Source organism: Sprattus sprattus, assembly GCF_963457725.1.
Source record: "Sprattus sprattus genome assembly, chromosome: 5".
Classification (NCBI taxonomy): Eukaryota; Metazoa; Chordata; class Actinopteri; order Clupeiformes; family Clupeidae; genus Sprattus; species Sprattus sprattus.
This window is the reverse complement of record NC_137924.1, coordinates 2,312,287-2,336,409: the sequence shown is the minus strand read 5'-3', so window position 1 is coordinate 2,336,409 and position 24,123 is coordinate 2,312,287. Positions and strand designations below refer to the sequence as shown.

Below are 24,123 nucleotides of genomic sequence, written 5' to 3'. Positions count from 1 at the left end.
AAGTGTGGCTGTATTTCGCACAAAAAGATTCAAACACAGCGACGTGCAGCAAATGCAACAAAACAATTGCGTGTAAAGAGGGGAGAAACGCAAGGGTCTGCAACCGCAAACTAAAACTGTAGGTACCGGTTCTAGCCTATAGCATGCGGTGGGTGCCATAGTCTCTTAAAGGGGCAGTACACTTTCACGCAGTCGGTGTTTTCAAGTAACAAGATAGAAAAGATAGGTATGTACAAATCAGAAAGTGTTGAAAATTTCATGAAATAAATGCGAACTAAATAATACATGTTTGACTCCAAAGGCAAATATGCTCATAAGTTTGAAGCTGTAGTCTGTAAAGAGTGTGTGTGTGTTTTGTATTTATTTAAGCATACTATAAACTGTTGTTAACAGTTAATATAATATTCATAGTTTGAAGCTGTAGTTTGAAGCCAAGTGTTTTGTATGTATTTATATCCATAGTATACTTTAAATAGTTAATATATTGTTCAATTTGAAGAAAAAAATTGGCCTTGGCAATAAAAAAAGTATCGGTTCAGGCACCGTTTAGGCACCGGTATCGTTTTAAAAGTATCGGTTAAGTACAGGTATCGGAAAAAACCCAAACGATACCCATCCCTACTCACCACTCACTCAGGTATGTTCGACTTCAGTAATGTTGCCTGGATCAGTAGAACCCACCTGTTATTGAAATGTCTTCCTGAAAATTTCATACAAAAATATATATTTTTAAACAAGAAGCAAACAACTGAATCTCATGTTCGAATTCCTTTATTAAAGAAAAGATTGTGAAAAAATGACGAATTTGGCATTCATGAAAGCTTTCTTATCTGGGATTCGTTCTTAGATTAGACCAGAATTTTAGAACGCTAATATTGAAATGAAAATCAGGATCACAGGGACATTTACCTAAGAAACATAGTCTCCACCATTTACACTACTCGGTGTGGACTATATCGAGGACACCATAGAACACTGATATTGCAGCCGTAAACTCGCTATTGCTGCGACGGTATGCATGGTGGTTCTTGACCAGTGGTCCAGGAAAAATAAGAGTAGCTCAGTGCCAAGGATCCCTTCCCTTACATTTCAGTTTAGGGAGGACATGGACATGTTTTGTAGTAAATGTGTAAATAATTGTATGCCTGTTCTAAGGGATACACCATACTTCAAAATGGTTGTCAAGGCAAACCCATATCTAAAACATTTACAGCAGGTGCAAAGGGAGGAATTGGATGAAATAAAAGGTAATTTCACATTTACTCATACTCTTTACATGAACATGTGTTTGTGTTTGTGTGCAGGCCAAGGGTCTACAGTCCCAGAGGCATCCACAGTGACATCTGTGAGTGCTGCATCTCCAGTCCCCAGCTTGGCTCTTCCGTCTCCAATGGATCAGACCCAACCAGGACTCCCAGGCTCCCAGAGTGAAGGGACTGGGCCCGTGTCTCAGAGCACAGCTGACAGAGACCAGACTCCAGACCCAGAGTTACAACATGGAGGAAGGACGCCTCCTTCATCAGTCACCAAAGGTATACAGATATTAACAACATACAATATATTACACTAGTGAAATGGGACCCAGCTGCTAGGGTCCATGGAGGCAATAAAATATGAGCAACAACTTTCTTCAGCTCAGAAAGCTGCTCCCAGCTGAAGAGGCAAATAATAGCCCGGAGGTTAGCTAACATTACATTGTCAGTGATAGAGCTACTACCACCTGTGAGAAAGAATTATCTGTTTATGTAGGAGAAAGTGTCACAGATGGGGGCCTCTGGGGCCTCCACTTAATCTAAACCATCACTCTGACTGAGGAGCAAACCGTATCCCCACCCCAAAGAGATGTCCATACTAAAAGTTATTGTTTTATTAGTGTGCTTGCCCGAAGGGAAGCACACTATTGTTCTTCATAATTTTCTTTATTCCGCCCGTTTTTCTTGCATCGAATCAGGCCTCGCCCGTTCGAGGTACAGACGCCGTTCAAACACCGAAACGTCCGGCCCGATCCGGTGCAACCTGCTATATCTTTTCGTGGCGGTTCTCCTTGCCACTCCTTTTTTATTCCTCTTTTTCATCACCTTTTTTCCCCATAGACTTGCATGGCAGAACTCTGTGGATTATGACATCATAATGGGGTCATTAAAACTAGCTTGCACCTGTGCTTCACTGACACCTGCGCCAAGGCTCCTCTAGTCTCTGTCCATTCATCTGTATAACTAGGAATATTAATTTACGAGCACAGGGCTCTACAGTGGGCTCTACAGTGCGAGTATTTCACTCGCATATGCGCCTAAAAATAGGTACGTGCGCAATATTGTGAAGTACAGCTAGAAATGGCTTTGCTAGCTCCCATACTTTCACGTTAGCCTCGGTAAACGTTTAGCTAGCTAACGTTAGCTAACTACGAGGTAGCATATCCTAGCTAAGTTATACTAGCTATCGATAGCTAACTAGTAAACTCATTGCAGTAGGGACTATAGGACAGGCTACGCACAACATTAATGAAGCAAAAAATAAATGAATATGTGACTGGTTTGAATAGCCTTGTCTATTTGGGCAATTCGTTAGCCTTGGTAAACGTTTAGCTAGCTAACGTTAGCTAACTATGAGGTAGCATTATTCTAGCTAAGTTATTATAGTTTGTCTATTTGGGCAATTGTTATTATCATTGACACCACTTTCAACTGTCAAAACTATCCGTCTAGCTAAATCTGTTTGTTATGACATTTCACAGCATTTCATATGGAGGATATGTGGTTGATTTAACTCTAAGGCCAGCTAGGCATAGTGGTAGGGTTGCCACCTGTGTCTGACAAAAAACCGGGACATATTGATGACACGACATACCACGGCCCACCCATGGACGGATTATGAAACCATGGGCCCCTGGGCCTGGCCGTGTAAAAGGCCCCTAACTCTTCGCGCTGAAAAAAAATTCTTGTGCGCTCGCACAGCACAATAACTTAATTCACCTGTACCTCAACAGTATACAGCGCACATATACATTTGCTAACACAGCGCAGGTACACTTAATAGTTAATAACAGCGACTTCATGCAGAGGCTCTGGCTTAGGGGCTCCCTGAGCTCATGGGGGCCTGGGCCCAGTATGCCTGTTCGGTAATCCATCCCTGGGCCCACCTGCATGAACAAAAATGTCCCTTAGACATCTAACCGACGCCACAGAATTGTCTTTGGTGCAGATTGTATGCACTGAATTTTTTAAACATAAAGCAATCTCATGAGTGGAAACAGCTTACCTAGTTCCTTAGATACAGGTGCATTACTTGTGCTTGCCTTCTCTACCCCTCAGCTAAACACATGAGGGATGACATTATTAGAGTTGCCTTTAACATACTTTGGCATCACATAGCCTCTTACGCTTAATGCATTTGTCATATAGGCCTTCTTGATGTAATAATTTTCTTACCTGGTCTTCCATTTATACTGTGTGTTTCCCTTTGTTGCAGCTATCAGTAGGTGGGTTTCCATCCCATGTTTTAATGCGCATTTTCTCTCTGCGAATATAGAGAAATGTGCATTAAAACATGAGATGAAAACCCACCTAATGACACTTGACAGGTAGCTGTAACCATGTCGCACACCATGATAAGTAGCTGTTAATTCGGCAACAGTAACTTTGTCTGCTGAACATTTTGTAATCATGAATGAAATTGCCTTGGTTTGTCTGGTAACTTGAACACGATTCTGATGTTTTTTTTGTTTAAGCAAGTTCATCCAAAGCAGATTTCACTTCATGCTTAACGAGAATCTTAACTGAGCAATGTGAGCATGGGTTACATGTAGCAGAAAGTGGATCGCCTGGTGTGGTTATTATCCATTTGGAGTAATTTCCGTTTTTCATCCAATCATTATTAAAACAAGTGTTACGTTAAATGTTCTTTTTAACTGGCCTGTCAGTTCCAGTAGTGCCATCCTCGTCCTCAGTCACCCCTCCCATGTCAACATTGTTTCTATTCAGAACAACCTACTACAGTAACGTGCAGTAGCGATTCAACCTCTTTCACACGCCCTTCGATAGCAAGCATCAGTTGAATTATTGCGCGTGCGAGATTGGCTATGCTACGTCACACTCCTAGTGGCCGTGCAGTCTGCGCAGGAGAGAGAGGTTGAGCATAATGAGATACAACGCATATTTTGAGTGTATGGATGGACCCGCAGGAAAAAATATTTTATGATCAGGAATGTTCATGTTGATAGGCCCATGAAAAACCGGGACATGCCGTGTCCCGGGAGAATTTTGAATTTTTCCGGGACAGGCTACAAAAAAGAAGGACAATCCCGGTAAAACCGGGACAGGTGGCAACACTACATAGTAGCCTAGTTGTATTGTGCCTAGGGTGACCAGACGTCCCGGTTTTGAGTTGCATGTCCCGCGTCCCGACAAAAACCTGTCGGAACGCTAATATGTCCCGGTTTACACCAACCACTATGAAATCGTCCCGGTTGTCAGCGATTACATAGCCGATGTGGTCTTATTATAGCCTGATCATTAACTAAATCCATGTAGAAATACTAATAAAGCAAGCGTCCAGCGTATGATTTGAACAATGTGTGCGTGTGTCAGTCAATCATAGCGGTCTGCGTCTGCAACCTGTGCAACCAGCGTTACAATGTATTTGTTTCTGCCTATTAACGTCTCTTCAAGACAGCCAGGATTATAGCCATGGAGTTTAGCTCAAAGTAAACGGTGCAAGGAGTGAAATTGTAAGTAGGCTACAGGTAGTTACAGAATGTGGCTGTATCTGTTATTTGTAGTTGTTAACGATTGTTGCCTGCTCAAATGTAGGTTTACTTGAGGTAAATGCAAATATTGGAATGTAGTGGGCTATGGTAACACTAAGCTAGCAAGCTATTTTGTTAGTGTGAACGAGCAAATTCGAAATCCAAGAAATAACTATCGACATCTCTCTATTCTTTGCATTAATATATTTCTCTAGTATTTCGAAACAATAATATCAGTCCCTACCTATAGAATGTTGTTGTTTATAATCAGTTATTAATGCTAGTGAATCTTAATTTGACATAATTTAAGTGAATGCATTGGGTGCCTTCCATTTCAGCCCATTATACAATATTTATCATTGATAATGAAGATTTATTTCAAATGGGCACCCCAAAAAATTGCCATCACATCATTTGAATTTTCCAAATCTAGACGTGATATTCTCATATATTTGAATGACAATTCTCATATTTTTGAATGACAATTCTGTTAATCAAGTATTGCCTTAAATTATTATTTACATTGATTTAATTGGAATTCAGCTGTAGGCATGAGATCTGTATCTTGGAGACTAATTGCATCCACAATAACTGCAAGCTAGACTACTATGCAGTAGACACAACACAGGAGGTTCCTGGGCCTGAGAAGGGAAGGGAAGGACTTTAATGTGGCTATAATATGGAATTTTAAAGGTGCCTAAAACTAGACTAAATTGTAATGAGTTTCAGTCAGTGGAGCCAAAATATAATGGTTGAGCTTGGTTGCTTGCTAAAATATATTGGTTGAAAACAGAAAGGTGTATTCAGTGTCACTGCAGATGGTTACACTGGAAGGCTGGCAGATTCATCCTACAACCTGCATTCAACGTTGTACTGAACACAGAAAACACAGTACCATACAGATTTTGTTCTCAGATATCAGTCTGTGAGGCCCCTCAACAACATATGCGCACAACATATGCTTGATGGCCGCAACAGAGCAAGCACACTCTCGCAGTTCGTTCACGAAACGCATTCTAGTTAAATATTTAAAAAGAAGAATATTTGATGATGACGAGAGGGCAGGGAATGGAGCAGTAAGGGCCTGGTCTATGGCACGGCGGTTGTCCTCAGTGCCTCCTGCAGGGGGTCTGGGGCAGTTGGCGGTCACAGTTGCTCACCTCTTCCAGCAGGGGACCCTGGGCCGTGGGAGGCTAGCGGGTGGTAAGGCAAAAGGTTAAAGGCACGCTCTGTGCGTACTTTTGTAGCCTACACAGGCTATGTGCAGCCAGCCACCCGTAACTGCAAAACAATGTCACTCAGAAATGTCACTCAACAAAATGGACACACGTGCACAGGCAAAAAGAACAGTCTGAGCTTCACCGCCTGTGAGAAAGAGAATGATCTGTTTATGTAGGCCAGGTGCCAAGCTTGATGGTGTGGTATATTCAAACTGAGAGTGGGGGTCTAAATGAGTTATGGTGTGATGTATCAAATTCACCTAAATCTAACAGAGCCAAGGTAGACAGAAGGTATGCCATATGAAATCAATTTCTTTTCATATGACCAAATACAAAAAAACATGACAGACATTGCAAGCACTGTAGCAAATATAGCAACAGGTTAAAGTAGAATTAGAGAAATTAAGTTAAAGTGATTCCTTTAGAGCTGAAAGTTTAGGCTGCTCTTTGATGAACCCCCTGTTAAAGTCGCCAAGGCCCGTACTCGTTCAAGTTAGCTTGTTTCGGAGTAACAGAGTTGTGGATGACGGCTTATTAAAATGATGCGTTTATTCAGAAAGTAGCCATGGTTACCTCGGCACAGCACGGTCACATGCTACGAGGCAGAGTCCTTTTTCACCTAGAGTTCAAATTCACCTAAATGTAACAGAGCCAAGGTGGACAGTAGGCCTTTTGTCCACATCCATTTGGCCCTTGCCAGGCAATACATTTGAGCTACCTTTTATCAAATGTGGTGTCTGGTGGAGCGTGCACATTTGGAGAAATATTTGTCCATTTTTCATCGTAAAATCTGGACAAGAACAAAAAGCACTCTCCTATATGAATCACCACATCCACTTTCAGATACATGTTGGAAGGATTTCCAGATTCAATTCAACCACAGTATTCTATCAATTCTAACAATTGAAATCTGTGTCTAAAGCAGAGAATTGTGCTCATAGTTTAGCATAATTGGTTTAGGGAGTTGGCACATGAGGTACAGGTTGTGGTCATTGTGCCATAAGCTCCAGTTTTTCAGTGTTAGCAACGGAGAAAAACTGTAATTGCTTTCTCCCTTGTACGTCGCTTGGGATAAAAGTGCCTGCTAAATGACTAAATGTAAATTCAATATTTGTCACAGCGGGTCTGTTCGACTTCAGTAATGTTGCCTGGATCAGTAGAACCCACCTGTTATTGAAATGTCTTCCTGAAAATTTCATACAAAAATATATATTTTTAAACAAGAAGCAAACAACTGAATCTCATGTTCGAATTCCTTTATTAAAGAAAAGATTGTGAAAAAATGACGAATTTGGCATTCATGAAAGCTTTCTTATCTGGGATTCGTTCTTAGATTAGACAAGAATTTTAGAACGCTAATATTGAAATGAAAATCAGGATCACAGGGACATTTACCTAAGAAACATAGTCTCTGCCATTTACACTACTCGGTGTGGACTATATCGAGGACACCATAGAACACTTAGCCTGGATACCAGCCTGAACTCCGCCCACAACATTTTTGGCCTGGGAGATTCAGTCTGGACTTGAGCTAGTTGGGAGAGATTAAACGTCTCAGAAAAGTGATCTGAACAATCAAATTGTAAGGGCGGGCTTTATACATTGATGGACAGACAAGACAACCAACGCTTGAGTTGATTAGATAGATAGAATATACATCGAACAAAGATGGCGCCGTCTCGGGAGCTTAGTGGGACATATTTTATATGATTTAAGCTATCTACACGACTTTTTTATGTCTACATTGACTCGGTTAGTTGTGTATGTGCAACCCGAATGTTGCAGAGGATTGTAGGTCTTAACTGAAGCACTCTAGACCATTATTGATAGGTTATGCTAATGAGTAGTTAAAAAAAACATTGAAACAAATGGTAGCTTCTAGCCTTGACTGCTAATTAAGTAACGTGAGCAGGCATATCTCAACAGATATTGACAGCGCATTCATTTTGAAAGAGGAACAGAGAAACGCGATCAAGGCATTTGTCGATTGAAAAGATGTTTTTGCCATCCTTCCTACGGGATCAGGTAAAAGTTTAATCTATCAGATGGTAATACTACGTTGCTCTGATTGGTTCTAGGTATCCAATTCAGCGAAGAGGAATTTTCTTTCCTGGTTCGTTGAAACACGCCCCATAATCACAGCCCAGTGGTTCAGTTTCAGACTCATATTCTGACTAGAATTATGAGTATGACATCGTCAGGCTATAGAACACTGATATCGCAGCCGTAAACTCGCTATTGCTGTGACAGTATGCATGGTGGTTCTTGACCAGTGGTCCAGGAAAAATAAGAGTAGCTCAGTGCCAAGGATCCCTTCCCTTACATTTCAGTTTAGGGAGGACATGGACATGTTTTGTAGTAAATGTGTAAACAATTGTATGCCTGTTGTAAGGGATACACCATACTTCAAAATGGTTGTCAAGGCAAACCCATCTCTAAAACATTTACAGCAGGTAAAAAGGGAGGAATTGGATGAAATAAAAGGTAATTTCACATTTACTCATACTCTTTACATGAACATGTGTTTGTGTTTGTGTGCAGGCCAAGGGTCTAGAGTCCCAGTGACATCTGTGAGTGCTGCATCTCCAGTCCCCAGCTTGGCTCTTCCGTCTCCAATGGATCAGACCCAACCAGGACTCCCAGGCTCCCAGAGAGAGGGGACTGGGCCTGTGTCTCAGAGCACAGCTGACAAAGGCCAGACTCCAGACCCAGAGTTACAACATGGAGAAAGGACGCCTCCTTCATCAGTCACCAAAGGTATACAGATATTAACAACATACAATATATTACACCAGTGAAATGGGACCCAGCTGCTAGGGTCCATGGAGGCAATTAAATATGAGCAACAACTTTCTTCAGCTCAGAAAGCTGCTCCCAGCTGAAGAGGCAAATGATAGCCCGGAGGTTAGCTAACATTACATTGTCAGTGATAGAGCCACTACCACCTGTGAGAAAGAATTATCTGTTTATGTAGGAGAAAGTGTCACAGACTGATGAGAAAACCGTATCCCCACCCCAAAGAGATGTCCGGACTAAAACGTTACTGTTTTATTAAATATTTAAAAAGAAGAATATTTGATGATGACGAGAGGGCAGGGAAGGGGGCAGTAAGGGCCTGGTCTATGGCACGGCGGTTGTCCTCAGTGCCTCCTGCAGGGGGTCTGGGGCAGTTGGCGGTCACAGTTGCTAACCTCTTCCAGCAGGGGACCCTGGGCCGTGGGAGGCTAGCGGGTGGTAAGGCAAAAGGTTAAAGGCACGCTCTGTGCGTACTTTTGTAGCCTACACAGGCTATGTGCAGCCAGCCACCCGGAACTGTATTAGGAATCAACAGTGCAGGAAGTTGGTGTTAACCTTAAACGTAACTGCAAAACAATGTCACTCAGAAATGTCACTCAACAAAATGGACACACGTGCACAGGCAAAAAGAACAGTCTGAGCTTCACCGCCTGTGAGAAAGAGAATGATCTGTTTATGTAGGCCAGGTGCCAAGCTTGATGGTGTGGTATATTCAAACTGAGAGTGGGGGTCTAAATGAGTTATGGTGTGATGTATCAAATTCACCTAAATCTAACAGAGCCAAGGTAGACAGAAGGTATGCCATATGAAATCAATTTCTTTTCATATGACCAAATACAAAAAACATGACAGACATTGCGAGCACTGTAGCAAATATAGCAACAGGTTAAAGTAGAATTAGAGAAATTAAGTTAAAGTGATTCCTTTAGAGCTGAAAGTTTAGGCTGCTCTTTGATGAACCCCCTGTTAAAGTCGCCAAGGCCCGTACTCGTTCAAGTTAGCTTGTTTCGGAGTAAGAGAGTCGTGGATGACGGCTTATTAAAATACTGCGTTTATTCAGAAAGTAGCCATGGTTACCTCGGCACAGCACGGTCACATGCTACGAGGCAGAGTCCTTTTTCACCTAGAATTCAAATTCACCTAAATGTAACAGAGCCTAGGTGGGCAGTAGGCCTTTTGTCTACATCCATTTGGCCCTTGCCAGGCAATACATTTGAGCTACCTTTTCATCGTAAAATCTGGACAAGAACAAAAAGCACTCTCCTATATGAATCACCACATCCACTTTCAGATACATGTGGGAAGGATTTCCAGATTCAATTCAACCACAGTATTCTATCAATTCTAACAATTGAAATCTGTTTCTAAAGCAGAGAATTGTTCTTATAGTTTAGCATAATTGGTTTAGGGAGTTGGCACATGAGGTACAGGTTGTGGTCATTGTGCCATAAGCTCTAGTTTTTCAGTGTTAGCAACGGAGAAAAACTGTAATTGCTTTCTCCCTTGTACGTCGCTTGGGATAAAAGTGCCTGCTAAATGACTAAATGTAAATTCAATATTTGTCACAGCGGGTCTGTTCGACTTCAGTAATGTTGCCTGGATCAGTAGAACTCACCTCCCCGCAAACAGGGGACGTCCCCAGGACGTGAACAGGACATTTGTAACGTCCCCAATTGTTCCCCGCCACAACGTTCGCTAGAGGACGTTACCAGAACATTTTTGACTTTCGTAGCAAGTCTACGTTTGGTCTTTCTGTGATGTTCGCATGAGTCTTAAATTGGACTTTTAGGGAACGTTATAATTTGGTCACTCAGCACACGTCCCCAGGATGTCCTTTAAAAACGTCCCCGTAACCTTTACCTGCAGGTCCTCTGCGTGACGTTCGCATGAGCCTTAAATCGGACTTTTAGGGAACGTTATAATATGGTCACTCAGCACACGTCCCCAGGACGTCCTTTAAAAACGTCCCCGTTACCTTTACCTGTGGTCCCCTGCGTGACGTTCGCATGAGCCTTAAAACTGACTTTTAGGGAGCATTCTGATTTGGTCTCTCAGCACACGTCCCCAGTACGTCCTTCAAAAACGTCCCCGTTACCTTTACCTGTGGTCCTCTGCGGGACGTTCGCATTCCCCTTGACGTCCTCTGATGGTCCCCTCTGAACCAGAGGTTCCGCTAGAGAAAAATGTTTTTCATTTGCCCGACATTTTAATGATAAGCCGGCCAAATATCTATTTCCGCTTCTAAATTAGCCTATTGAAGAAAACTGACGGCCTGCGTAGCTTAAATAATAACATAATCAGATAGTTTAGAATGCAACATGTTTATTTTCCTAAGTTTACAATGGGAAACAAAAACATTAATGTCTGCGCGTCAATAAGTGGCCTTTAATCGCAACCTGCTGTGGTGTTAAAATGAGCGCCGCAACATGGTCATTGCTCTGTTCAATGAGAGCAGAGATTCTAAAATGATTCGACCCTCTTGTGAATCCTTTGCATCACTTTTTCGCAGTACTAACAGAACCCATACTGTGACTATCAATTACCTCGCACCTTAGCCAAGAGAACTTGTCACTCCATAACGACATAAACGCCATACATGTCAGCCTTTTCTCTGGTAAAGCTGTTCGAACATCTAGGGCTTCAGGTATTCAGTGTTTGAAAAGTTCACTAATGAACTAGTTCAGTTCATTGTCCATAATTCAAAATTTTGAACTAAGTTCACAGCTCCAATTTTCAATATGCTGCGAGTGCGAGCTATAATTTTTCCAAATCTCTGTCTGCAATAGTGTTGTTTTTGGCAGGCATTTTAGATTTAGTTTTAGTCTTAGTCTTTTTGACGAAATGCTTCTTAGTTTTAGTCCCATTTTAGTCATTTCTATCTTTGAAAGTTTTAGTCTAGTTTTAGTCTGACGAAAACTCAAAAGGTTTTAGTCTTGTTTTAGTCCGACGAAAACTCCAAAGGTTTTAGTCTAGTTTTAGTCCGACGAAAACTCAAAAGGTTTTAGTCAAAAATCAAATATACATAAGATGCGTGTATTTATTTAATAGGCCAATACATTTATCATAATGAAACTCACTGGCCTTCAGGTGCCTTTTGAGGTTTGTGGTATTTTTTTCCTGTGAGTTTGAAGCCGCAGCATGAAGTTGTGGTCGTGGCTTCGTCTCCGTGACCGTCGTTCGACTCGGCTCCCTGTCCCCGTACTGCCCGTACAAGCAGGGCTGGAAATTAACTTTTTGGCTGGTAAATTTTTTTTACCAGCCAATCATATTTTTTACCGGCCAAAATTAAACCTGCCATTTCAGACCTACTCTGACATTGTTTGATCTAAACAATCTTTGCCTATGATTTTAATATTATGTTAATCACTCTCAGAATGGATTAAAAGAAATCAACCAATATTGCCCAATTGGCTGGTGACTGCCGCAACACGCGCTGTATGCTATACCCAGGCATCCTTAAAGGCCCTCCTTAACTATACATTCATTATTTAATTTACTTTTGCATGACCACAATTTTTTAAAGCACATTCAAGAGTTGGCTATTAAAAATGTACTTCAGATGAATTAATTTAACCTCATAAGAAGCGCTGCATTAGGTCTACAAAAAAAAATCTAAATTAAGCTTTGAAATGACACCTATATGATAGATAAATATTGTCCAACTAACACTACAGCATGGATATTCAAAAGCTTATCATACTATAGTCTTACTGATCTGACAAAAAACCGCATTGAAAAAAACTAAGGGAAGGCAAACATTACCTCTGCTTCACTGAAGGGGGCGTGCGAGAGCAAAGGAAAAAAACTTACCGGAGCATGAAAGTGTAGTGGGCGAAAGGCTTGATGTTTTGAATACATGTGTTACACAAAATACAATGAGCCACCTACTGCAACATGCCCTTGGTGTAGCTGTAGCTGCTGTTGTGGCTGTTGTTTCTTCCTCCCTAGATGTTCTCTGCACCTTTGCTTGAGGTGATGCAACGGCAATGAATCAGCACATTATTTTAGCTTTCGTTTAACTGCGTTAACTTGCGTGTGGTCAACTAAGTCGGTTTCAACTTTAAAATCGCTCTCGAAATATTAGAACTTTATAACCTTTGTATTCGCCGGCAAAGTATTAGAACTTTGTATTCGCTGGCAAAATTGTTGTATTAAAATTCTAAGAACTTTATGTTACCCCTTCCCTTCTCCCACTGTTCGTGTTGGCGTTGCAAGCTATTTTTAACCATGACGGGCGCAATAGTCGGGAGATTTGCTCCGTAATGCCACCCCCCCCCAAAAAAAACCGTGCACATTAACACTCACGCGCAGATAATGGGTTACAGCCTAAACGTATTGCCCTTACAATTTAAGTGAATTCTCCTTCTGCATATTGTTTTTTTACTTTTTCACTGTCGATTTCCAAATCTGTGTGAATATTCATGAGAGCAAGTCCGGTGAGTCTTTTGTCAGTCATCGTACTTCGTAGATATGTCTTAAGATTGTACTTAATGACCGCTCAGCAGACGTTGTTTAAACGGGCATTGTCAACAAGACTCAATGAATGTTTGGGTGGAAATTTGCCGAACTTTCCAGGGCTTGACAAGGCTCACTGCGATTTGGCTGTAACTCATTTAGCTGTTTCCACAGCTCCAGCTCTGCATACTCAACGGCCATTAGTTGTCCGTACACCGATTTTATTTGCTGCCCTACATTGTCAGATAAGGAGGAGGGGTGTAAGATACTGAAGCAAACCCTGAATATGCTGATCATAAAGTCAAATGACTCCATTCATTTGGACAGGGAGATCGTAGTACCGCATTTTTTTTTGCGCGCCCCTCTGTCTGCAGTTTACCTATTGTAATATGCGTTCATAGTATTGAATTACAGTGGCAATGCATGCGTCGTGCTGGGAACAGCGTGTGTCAGATAACTTTTGTAAGCGTTTGTTTGTACTTTAATCACTATTCGTTTGTTTGTGCTTTGTGCACTGGCCAGGCTCAGCGCATGATTGCAGACTCTCTCTCTCTTTCTTCTTCTCACGTAGCAGAAGGTACGCACAGTGCGTACAGCCGTACGGCAGCTGCGCGTGAGCGAGGCTTTTAGTGTGTGATGGGGGCGTGACTGTTAGGACAAGCAGCTGGCTCCATTTCTGATGTCTGAGCTCTTGATTGACATTGCATGCATATTATAGTTGGCGGAAAAAAAGCATGTTTTGAAACTTTGTTCGTCCACTCACTAACAATTGAGTCTCGTCTAGTTCTCGTCTGACGAAAATGTCTAAATTTTTCGTCACATTTTAGTCTTTATATGGCTTTGGTGACGTTCGTCTTAGTCTCATTTTCGTCATGGAAAAAAGGGGTCTGACGACGTCATTTTCGTTTTCGTCTTGCCTGACGAAAACAACACTGGTCTGCAATACCGCTCCCGGCTCCTACGCAACTTCGGCGCGCTCACGCACGGGCATAGACAGTATAATGAAATTAAACGCGTTCAGACGCAACACTGCAGGTATTACAGGTTCATCCTCGTCAGACGGTTTACCCACATCAGTTGTGTTTGGCCTCTGAAAAAAAGATTTTAAGGCTAGTCTGCTTGGCCATGTTGGATCCTTCTCACTCAGTTCGCTTCTTGTTTGTAACAGAAGGTTTGCGCTTTATTTAAAATGCAGCATATGCGTGTTGTTAAATAACTTTCTAACGGCAGATTAGCCTGTTCCTTTCAAACATAATAAGGGAAGTGCACGTTCGCTTTATAGGCCTAAATATTGGGATTGTTGTCAAATCCAGATTGTGTTTGCAAGACGGGTTTTTAAAGAAATTCCAATCAGACAATTTGACCGGTGAGCTCTACGTTCTGTTGCAGCATCTTTGAAGGCCTGTGGAAAGCTCAATGTTAAAGTTAAGACTTGATAGACTTTCCTATGTATGCATTGTATTGGAATCATGCAGACATTAAATTTATAGCACAGATCAGTAGATAAGCATTCATATTTATTTTATTTCATCATTCTTAGTTTGGCTAGTTATTCTGCCTCCCTGCCCGCACGTCCGTGACGTGCCATGGATGTTAATTAAAAAAGGAATCATTACGGAAAACCCTCAATGCATAGTGACTGAGATCGCTACAATATGCTTTTCCTGAAACCCTCGGAAAAAATTACTAAGTTTGTTGGCTGTCTCACACTGTGGTCAACGTTTTAAAGTGACAAAATAATAAGCAGACAGTGGGAGTACAGTAGGTAGAGAAGTGGTTTAGTAATAGGAAGGTTAACGGTTCAATTCCCATGCCTCGCAATCAAGTTTGTAAGCGCGCGTGTGTCTGTGTGTGTGTCTATGTATATCTTATGAAATGTGCTATATAAATAAACTTGAACTTGATTGTGTGTGCGCCCTGTAAGCAAAATGACGGCTCCGCGATCTATTATTTATTATTTTTTTTCATTTAGTTCAGCAAAAACGGGCGTTACCCCCACCATGCCTGCTACGTCCGCGGTGCGTCCTTGAATAACGTCCCCAGGACGTCTAAAACACGTTTCCCAGAAGTCACCACAATGCCCTCAGGATGTTCTTGCAACTTCCTGCAGAACGTCCCCAGGACCTATAGAAACACGTTTTCCAGACGTCACCGCAATGTCCTAGGGACGTTCTTGCAACGTCCTGCAGAACGTCCCCAGGACCTATAGAAAACGTTTCCCAATTGTCACCGCAACGTCCTCGGGACGGTCTTGGAACGTCGTGCAAAACGTCCTAAAGTTGTCAAGGGAACCATACACATTTACGTTTTTAGAACGTTCAGAGAGACCATTACAGGACGTCGAGGGGACGTAATTTTGCTTACAGGGGTACTCGTTCAAGTTAGCTGGTTTCGGAGTAAGAGAGTCGTGGATGACGGCTTATTAAAATACTGCGTTTATTCAGAAAGTAGCCATGGTTACCTCGGCACAGCACGGTCGAATGCTACGAGGCAGAGTCCTTTTTCACCTAGAATTCAAATTCACCTAAATGTAACAGAGCCAAGGTGGACAGTAGGCCTTTTGTCTACATCCATTTGGCCCTTGCCAGGCAATACATTTGAGCTACCTTTTCATCGTAAAATCTGGACAAGAACAAAAAGCACTCTCCTATATGAATCACCACATCCACTTTCAGATACATGTGGGAAGGATTTCCAGATTCAATTCAACCACAGTATTCTATCAATTCTAACAATTGAAATCTGTTTCTAAAGCAGAGAATTGTTCTCATAGTTTAGCGTAATTGGTTTAGGGAGTTGGCACATGAGGTACAGGTTGTGGTCATTGTGCCATAAGCTCTAGTTTTTCAGTGTTAGCAACGGAGAAAAACTGTAATTGCTTTCTCCCTTGTACGTCGCTTTGGATAAAAGTGCCTGCTAAATGACTAAATGTAAATTAAATATTAGTCACAGCGGGTCTGTTCAACTTCAGTAATGTTGCCTGGATCAGTAGAACTCACCTCCCCGCAAACAGGGGACGTCCCCAGGACGTTAACAGGACATTCGCAACGTCCCCAATCGTCCCCAATTGTTCCCCGCCACAACGTTCGCTAGAGGACGTTACCAGAAAGTTTTTGACGTTCTTAGCAAATCTACGTTTGGTCTTTCTGTGACGTTCGCATGAGCCTTAAATTGGACTTTTAGGGAACGTTATAATTTGGTTACTCAGCACACGTCCCCAGGACGTCCTTTAAAAACGTCCCCGTAACCTTTACCTGCAGGTCCTCTGCGTGACGTTCGCATGAGCCTTAAATCGGACTTGTAGGGAACGTTATAATTTGGTCACTCAGCACACGTCCCCAGGACGTCCTTTAAAAACGTACCTGCAGGTCCTCTGCGTGACGTTCGCATGAGCCTTAAATCGGACTTGTAGGGAACGTTATAATTTGGTCACTCAGCACACGTCCCCAGGACGTCCTTTAAAAACGTCCCCGTAACCTTTACCTGCAGGTCCTCTGCGTGACGTTCGCATGAGCCTTAAATCGGACTTTTAGGGAACGTTATAATTCGGTCACTCAGCACACGTCCCCAGGACGTCCTTTAAAAACGTCCCCGTAACCTTTACCTGCAGGTCCTCTGCGTGACGTTCGCATGAGCCTTAAATTTGACTTTTAGGGAACGTTATAATATGGTCACTCAGCACACATCCCCAGGACGTCCTTAAAAAAAAAACCCTGTTACCTTTACCTGTGGTCCCCTGCGTGACGTTGGCATGAGCCTTAAATCGGACTTTTAGGGAACATTCTGATTTGGTCTCTAGGCACACGTCCACAGGACGTCCTTCAAAAACATCCCTGTTACCTTTACCTGTGGTCCTCTCCGGGACGTTCGCATTCCATCCTTCCAAAACATCCCCTTGACGTCCTCTGATGGACCTCTCTGAACCAGAGGTTCCTCTAGAGAAAAATGTTTTTCATTTTAATGATAAGCCGGTCAAATATCTATTTCTGCTTCTAAATTAGTCTATTGAAGAAAACTGACGGCCTGCGTAGCTTAAATAATAACATAATCAGGTAGTTTAGTATGCAACATGTTTATTTTCCTAAGTTTAAATACTGCGTTTATTCAGAAAGTAGCCATGGTTACCTCGGCACAGCACGGTCGAATGCTACGAGGCAGAGTCCTTTTTCACCTAGAATTCAAATTCACCTAAATGTAACAGAGCCAAGGTGGACAGTAGGCCTTTTGTCTACATCCATTTGGCCCTTGCCAGGCAATACATTTGAGCTACCTTTTCATCGTAAAATCTGGACAAGAACAAAAAGCACTCTCCTATATGAATCACCACATCCACTTTCAGATACATGTGGGAAGGATTTCCAGATTCAATTCAACCACAGTATTCTATCAATTCTAACAATTGAAATCTGTTTCTAAAGCAGAGAATTGTTCTCATAGTTTAGCGTAATTGGTTTAGGGAGTTGGCACATGAGGTACAGGTTGTGGTCATTGTGCCATAAGCTCTAGTTTTTCAGTGTTAGCAACGGAGAAAAACTGTAATTGCTTTCTCCCTTGTACGTCGCTTTGGATAAAAGTGCCTGCTAAATGACTAAATGTAAATTAAATATTAGTCACAGCGGGTCTGTTCAACTTCAGTAATGTTGCCTGGATCAGTAGAACTCACCTCCCCGCAAACAGGGGACGTCCCCAGGACGTTAACAGGACATTCGCAACGTCCCCAATCGTCCCCAATTGTTCCCCGCCACAACGTTCGCTAGAGGACGTTACCAGAAAGTTTTTGACGTTCTTAGCAAATCTACGTTTGGTCTTTCTGTGACGTTCGCATGAGCCTTAAATTGGACTTTTAGGGAACGTTATAATTTGGTTACTCAGCACACGTCCCCAGGACGTCCTTTAAAAACGTCCCCGTAACCTTTACCTGCAGGTCCTCTGCGTGACGTTCGCATGAGCCTTAAATCGGACTTGTAGGGAACGTTATAATTTGGTCACTCAGCACACGTCCCCAGGACGTCCTTTAAAAACGTCCCCGTAACCTTTACCTGCAGGTCCTCTGCGTGACGTTCGCATGAGCCTTAAATCGGACTTTTAGGGAACGTTACAATTCGGTCACTCAGCACACGTCCCCAGGACGTCCTTTAAAAACGTCCCCGTAACCTTTACCTGCAGGTCCTCTGCGTGACGTTCGCATGAGCCTTAAATCGGACTTTTAGGGAACGTTATAATTTGGTTACTCAGCACACGTCCCCAGGACGTCCTTTAAAAACGTCCCCGTAACCTTTACCTGCAGGTCCTCTGCGTGACGTTCGCATGAGCCTTAAATCGGACTTGTAGGGAACGTTATAATTTGGTCACTCAGCACACGTCCCCAGGACGTCCTTTAAAAACGTCCCCGTAACCTTTACCTGCAGGTCCTCTGCGTGACGTTCGCATGAGCCTTAAATCGGACTTTTAGGGAACGTTATAATTCGGTCACTCAGCACACGTCCCCAGGACGTCCTTTAAAAACGTCCCCGTAACCTTTACCTGCAGGTCCTCTGCGTGACGTTCGCATGAGCCTTAAATTTGACTTTTAGGGAACGTTATAATATGGTCACTCAGCACACATCCCCAGGACGTCCTTAAAAAAAAAACCCTGTTACCTTTACCTGTGGTCCCCTGCGTGACGTTGGCATGAGCCTTAAATCGGACTTTTAGGGAACATTCTGATTTGGTCTCTAGGCACACGTCCACAGGACGTCCTTCAAAAACATCCCTGTTACCTTTACCTGTGGTCCTCTCCGGGACGTTCGCATTCCATCCTTCCAAAACATCCCCTTGACGTCCTCTGATGGACCTCTCTGAACCAGAGGTTCCTCTAGAGAAAAATGTTTTTCATTTTAATGATAAGCCGGTCAAATATCTATTTCTGCTTCTAAATTAGTCTATTGAAGAAAACTGACGGCCTGCGTAGCTTAAATAATAACATAATCAGGTAGTTTAGTATGCAACATGTTTATTTTCCTAAGTTTAAATACTGCGTTTATTCAGAAAGTAGCCATGGTTACCTCGGCACAGCACGGTCGAATGCTACGAGGCAGAGTCCTTTTTCACCTAGAATTCAAATTCACCTAAATGTAACAGAGCCAAGGTGGACAGTAGGCCTTTTGTCTACATCCATTTGGCCCTTGCCAGGCAATACATTTGAGCTACCTTTTCATCGTAAAATCTGGACAAGAACAAAAAGCACTCTCCTATATGAATCACCACATCCACTTTCAGATACATGTGGGAAGGATTTCCAGATTCAATTCAACCACAGTATTCTATCAATTCTAACAATTGAAATCTGTTTCTAAAGCAGAGAATTGTTCTCATAGTTTAGCGTAATTGGTTTAGGGAGTTGGCACATGAGGTACAGGTTGTGGTCATTGTGCCATAAGCTCTAGTTTTTCAGTGTTAGCAACGGAGAAAAACTGTAATTGCTTTCTCCCTTGTACGTCGCTTTGGATAAAAGTGCCTGCTAAATGACTAAATGTAAATTAAATATTAGTCACAGCGGGTCTGTTCAACTTCAGTAATGTTGCCTGGATCAGTAGAACTCACCTCCCCGCAAACAGGGGACGTCCCCAGGACGTTAACAGGACATTCGCAACGTCCCCAATCGTCCCCAATTGTTCCCCGCCACAACGTTCGCTAGAGGACGTTACCAGAAAGTTTTTGACGTTCTTAGCAAATCTACGTTTGGTCTTTCTGTAACGTTCGCATGAGCCTTAAATTGGACTTTTAGGGAACGTTATAATTTGGTTACTCAGCACACGTCCCCAGGACGTCCTTTAAAAACGTCCCCGTAACCTTTACCTGCAGGTCCTCTGCGTGACGTTCGCATGAGCCTTAAATCGGACTTGTAGGGAACGTTATAATTTGGTCACTCAGCACACGTCCCCAGGACGTCCTTTAAAAACGTCCCCGTAACCTTTACCTGCAGGTCCTCTGCGTGACGTTCGCATGAGCCTTAAATCGGACTTTTAGGGAACGTTACAATTCGGTCACTCAGCACACGTCCCCAGGACGTCCTTTAAAAACGTCCCCGTAACCTTTACCTGCAGGTCCTCTGCGTGACGTTCGCATGAGCCTTAAATCGGACTTTTAGGGAACGTTATAATTTGGTTACTCAGCACACGTCCCCAGGACGTCCTTTAAAAACGTCCCCGTAACCTTTACCTGCAGGTCCTCTGCGTGACGTTCGCATGAGCCTTAAATCGGACTTGTAGGGAACGTTATAATTTGGTCACTCAGCACACGTCCCCAGGACGTCCTTTAAAAACGTCCCCGTAACCTTTACCTGCAGGTCCTCTGCGTGACGTTCGCATGAGCCTTAAATCGGACTTTTAGGGAACGTTATAATTCGGTCACTCAGCACACGTCCCCAGGACGTCCTTTAAAAACGTCCCCGTAACCTTTACCTGCAGGTCCTCTGCGTGACGTTCGCATGAGCCTTAAATTTGACTTTTAGGGAACGTTATAATATGGTCACTCAGCACACATCCCCAGGACGTCCTTAAAAAAAAAACCCTGTTACCTTTACCTGTGGTCCCCTGCGTGACGTTGGCATGAGCCTTAAATCGGACTTTTAGGGAACATTCTGATTTGGTCTCTAGGCACACGTCCACAGGACGTCCTTCAAAAACATCCCTGTTACCTTTACCTGTGGTCCTCTCCGGGACGTTCGCATTCCATCCTTCCAAAACATCCCCTTGACGTCCTCTGATGGACCTCTCTGAACCAGAGGTTCCTCTAGAGAAAAATGTTTTTCATTTTAATGATAAGCCGGTCAAATATCTATTTCTGCTTCTAAATTAGTCTATTGAAGAAAACTGACGGCCTGCGTAGCTTAAATAATAACATAATCAGGTAGTTTAGTATGCAACATGTTTATTTTCCTAAGTTTACAATGGGAAACAAAAACATTAATGTCTGGTGCGCGTCTGTAGCAAAAATAGCAACAGGTTAAAGTAGAATTAGAGAAATTAAGTTAAAGTGATTCCTTTAGAGCTGAAAGATTATGCTGCTCTTTGACGAACCCCCTGTTAAAGTCGCCAAGGCCCGTACTCGTTAAAGTTAGCTTGTTTCGGAGTACGAGAGTTGTGGATGACGGCTTATTAAAATAATGCGTTTATTCAGAGAGTAGCCATGGTTACCTCAGCACAGCACGGTCGCAGGCTACGAGGCAGAGTCCTTTTGTTTCGAGGAGAGTCTTCTCTTTACATTACAGAAATGTACTGTCACGACTGCCTGGCTCAAGGCAGACCTGACATTGAATGGGTCGACCACACCGTAGTAATAATTAAAAGGGTTTTATTTACATAATATAAACAATCAGTATATGTATTAAAATGAAAGTGTCGTGCAATATGTCTAGGGGTAAACAAACAAGTAACAAACAAAAGTGTATAAACGCGACGAGGACGGAGGAAGTGTTCCCGGAGGAGTTCCTTTGTTTGACGTCTACACCAGGCTCTCACCACTGGAACAATCCAACCTTGGAACGGCAACGCAGAAACCCAGAGCAGAGCGCAGAGAGCAGAGAGCAGAGAGCAGAGAGAGCGTCCATAGCAAAGCCCAGCCTCTTATAGGCCAGCCCATTAGGATCAGCACTCACACCTGCAGGATGAATAAGGCACAGCCGTAACACAATAAAGGGGCGGAGCCCCTGGCCTGATTAGTAGGGCCGTAACATCCCCCCCCCCCTTAGAACAGAGGCCCACCTAAATGGGACTCTGCACAATAACCCAACTGTTCAAATGCAATTGTACAACAATAACCAAAATCAATTTCTAACGACAATAGGACCTTATGTGGAATAGCCTACTGTATTTGAAAGGCATAACAAATATTTGGCATAACAATTTCCATTCCACCGTGCAACCCAACACCACTACAACCAGATATACTATCAAACACCAACCATCACCAAGTGTATTGCCCAATCTCAATTCCCTCATCCCCCCGCAAACCTCCAAGTTCTGTTCGACCCGCAATCCAGGTACCTTGGAAAGCCTATTTAAGTATAGATCAGAAGAAAAAGGAACAAGAGGAAGAGAAAGCACAAGACCCGACAACCTGAATACACAGTGACCCAGGAACGAGACAATGTGTCTGCAACCACACTGTCAACGCCCCTGATGTGACGAATTAGAAGTGATCGGGTTGTAGACTTTCCTCCCCCCTTTAGGAAGTTTGTTAGTGGACAACCCAAAAGTGGAAAAGTTTCCGAAGAAACTTCTGTAGTGACCCACCATTTCCAAAACCGCTCAAACTCTTTCCGAGCTCGGGGATCAAACAATCTCTTCCTACGTCGCCGGGCCTTCGTCATATTGTCACCGGCCATTTTCCAGGCCAGCCTCAATCTAGACTGGTTCCCATTGACACCATCAACCACCTTTACAGGAGGTTTGGATTTCTCCGAACCCCCCTTAAACCGAGACAACAGACCACCGACTTGATGGGCAAAAACAGTCACTGGAAAAACTAGTTTGAACAGCCGCTGATGAGTCTGTCGGACCCCAAAATGGCCTGCCACACCATCATGTGCGGTCTGCAAGACTATCCCACGAAACTTTTTAAGCATCACTTTTTTAATGACAGGGTCTCCAACCTCTGCACTCATTTCTTCTGCTGGCAAAACACCCACTAAAGGTCCTGCCAACTCCCCATCTTCCTTTACTGCTGCTATCCCCTCCTCACTGGAAAGAGTAGGTGGCAACACAGGCACCTTCTGGTCACTCACAATCAATGAAGCTTTACCCTGTTTTACAAATGGACCAAAACATTCATCCTCCTGTGGCTGTTCCAAAAACAACTCCCCACTGACACTGACTGTGTCAGTGCCCTCACTCACCGAACACATCAGAGAGGCATTGTCAACCGCACTAACACTGGGTTCCTCTGCTAATATTTCCAATGGGAAAAACAACAGGTCTGAGTCACAATCATTGAACCTGGGTAAAAGCGTAAGCATTTTTGATACCTTTGGCTCTGACGGGGAACCTTTAGGATTACCACAAGGTGCAATACCCTCCCCAACCAGTTTCCAACGCTCTTTCATTTTCACTCTAAGGTCTTCCAGCTCTCTATCTTCCTTCTCACATTTTAACCGAAACTCTAGCTCTTTTCGCCGTTCAATGGCCAAGAATTCTTCACGTTTTAATTGCATCCCTAGCAATATCCTTTGCTGTTCTAACGTGAATCCCTTCCACCTATTCGATGCTGCGTTTGAGCGTTGAGGCGTCAAGAACGCAGCAGAGATCACAGGCTCCAGCACTGGATCAACCAAAAAGACATCCCTTGCAGCCAGCCCTTAGCTAAACTGTGGGAATTTGTCTCACAATATAGAAATATTTCGCTAACCAAACAGAGTACTCTATTATGCCAAACCAAATAGCCAACCAAATCAAACAGGCTATCAAACAAACCAATGCAACTCTCGCTCACGTTGCCATACCAAACAATATAGCCCCCAATGTCCACTATGGCTACAAACACAAAACAACTCTCGCTCACGTTGCCCTCCTCACCAAAAGCTACACGTCCCGACAATGTTTCACTCAACGTGTCTCGCTTACAACCGAAGGACTACCGTTTTTAGCATGGAGCTCCCCGCATCTAAAGCCCACACCAAAAATAAAACTCTATTACCACAGCCTAACGTCTTCAGGTGTCTTCGTGATTAGGCTGAACTCAGCCCTCCCTCGTTCAACACTCAAAAACAAAAAATAAGCAGGAAATAAAGAAAAACTTTTGTGCGATCTCACCTACTGCGGGGTGTTCACTTTGCTCCAAAGTAATCCAATTCGGTTATTTCTCTTCGTTGTAAGCCAGACACCACTGAATTACCAAAGCCTGACGTGCACTACTAACGTATTTTCCACC

The 24,123-nt window shown here is 43.1% G+C and overlaps 1 protein-coding gene across 1 annotated transcript in view; it reads left to right on the top strand.

The window, feature by feature from the left end:
• The window catches only part of LOC308365559 (uncharacterized protein), a gene marked incomplete at both ends in the record, with an annotated part of 52,756 nt that extends 51,325 nt beyond the window's left edge, over nt 1-1,431 (top strand). Inside the window, one exon of the mRNA XM_080839027.1 lies at nt 1,305-1,431. Coding sequence (XP_080695153.1) covers nt 1,305-1,431 — 127 coding nt within the window. The remainder of the gene's footprint in view (nt 1-1,304) is intronic.
• Between the last annotated feature and the right edge of the window lie 22,692 nt (nt 1,432-24,123).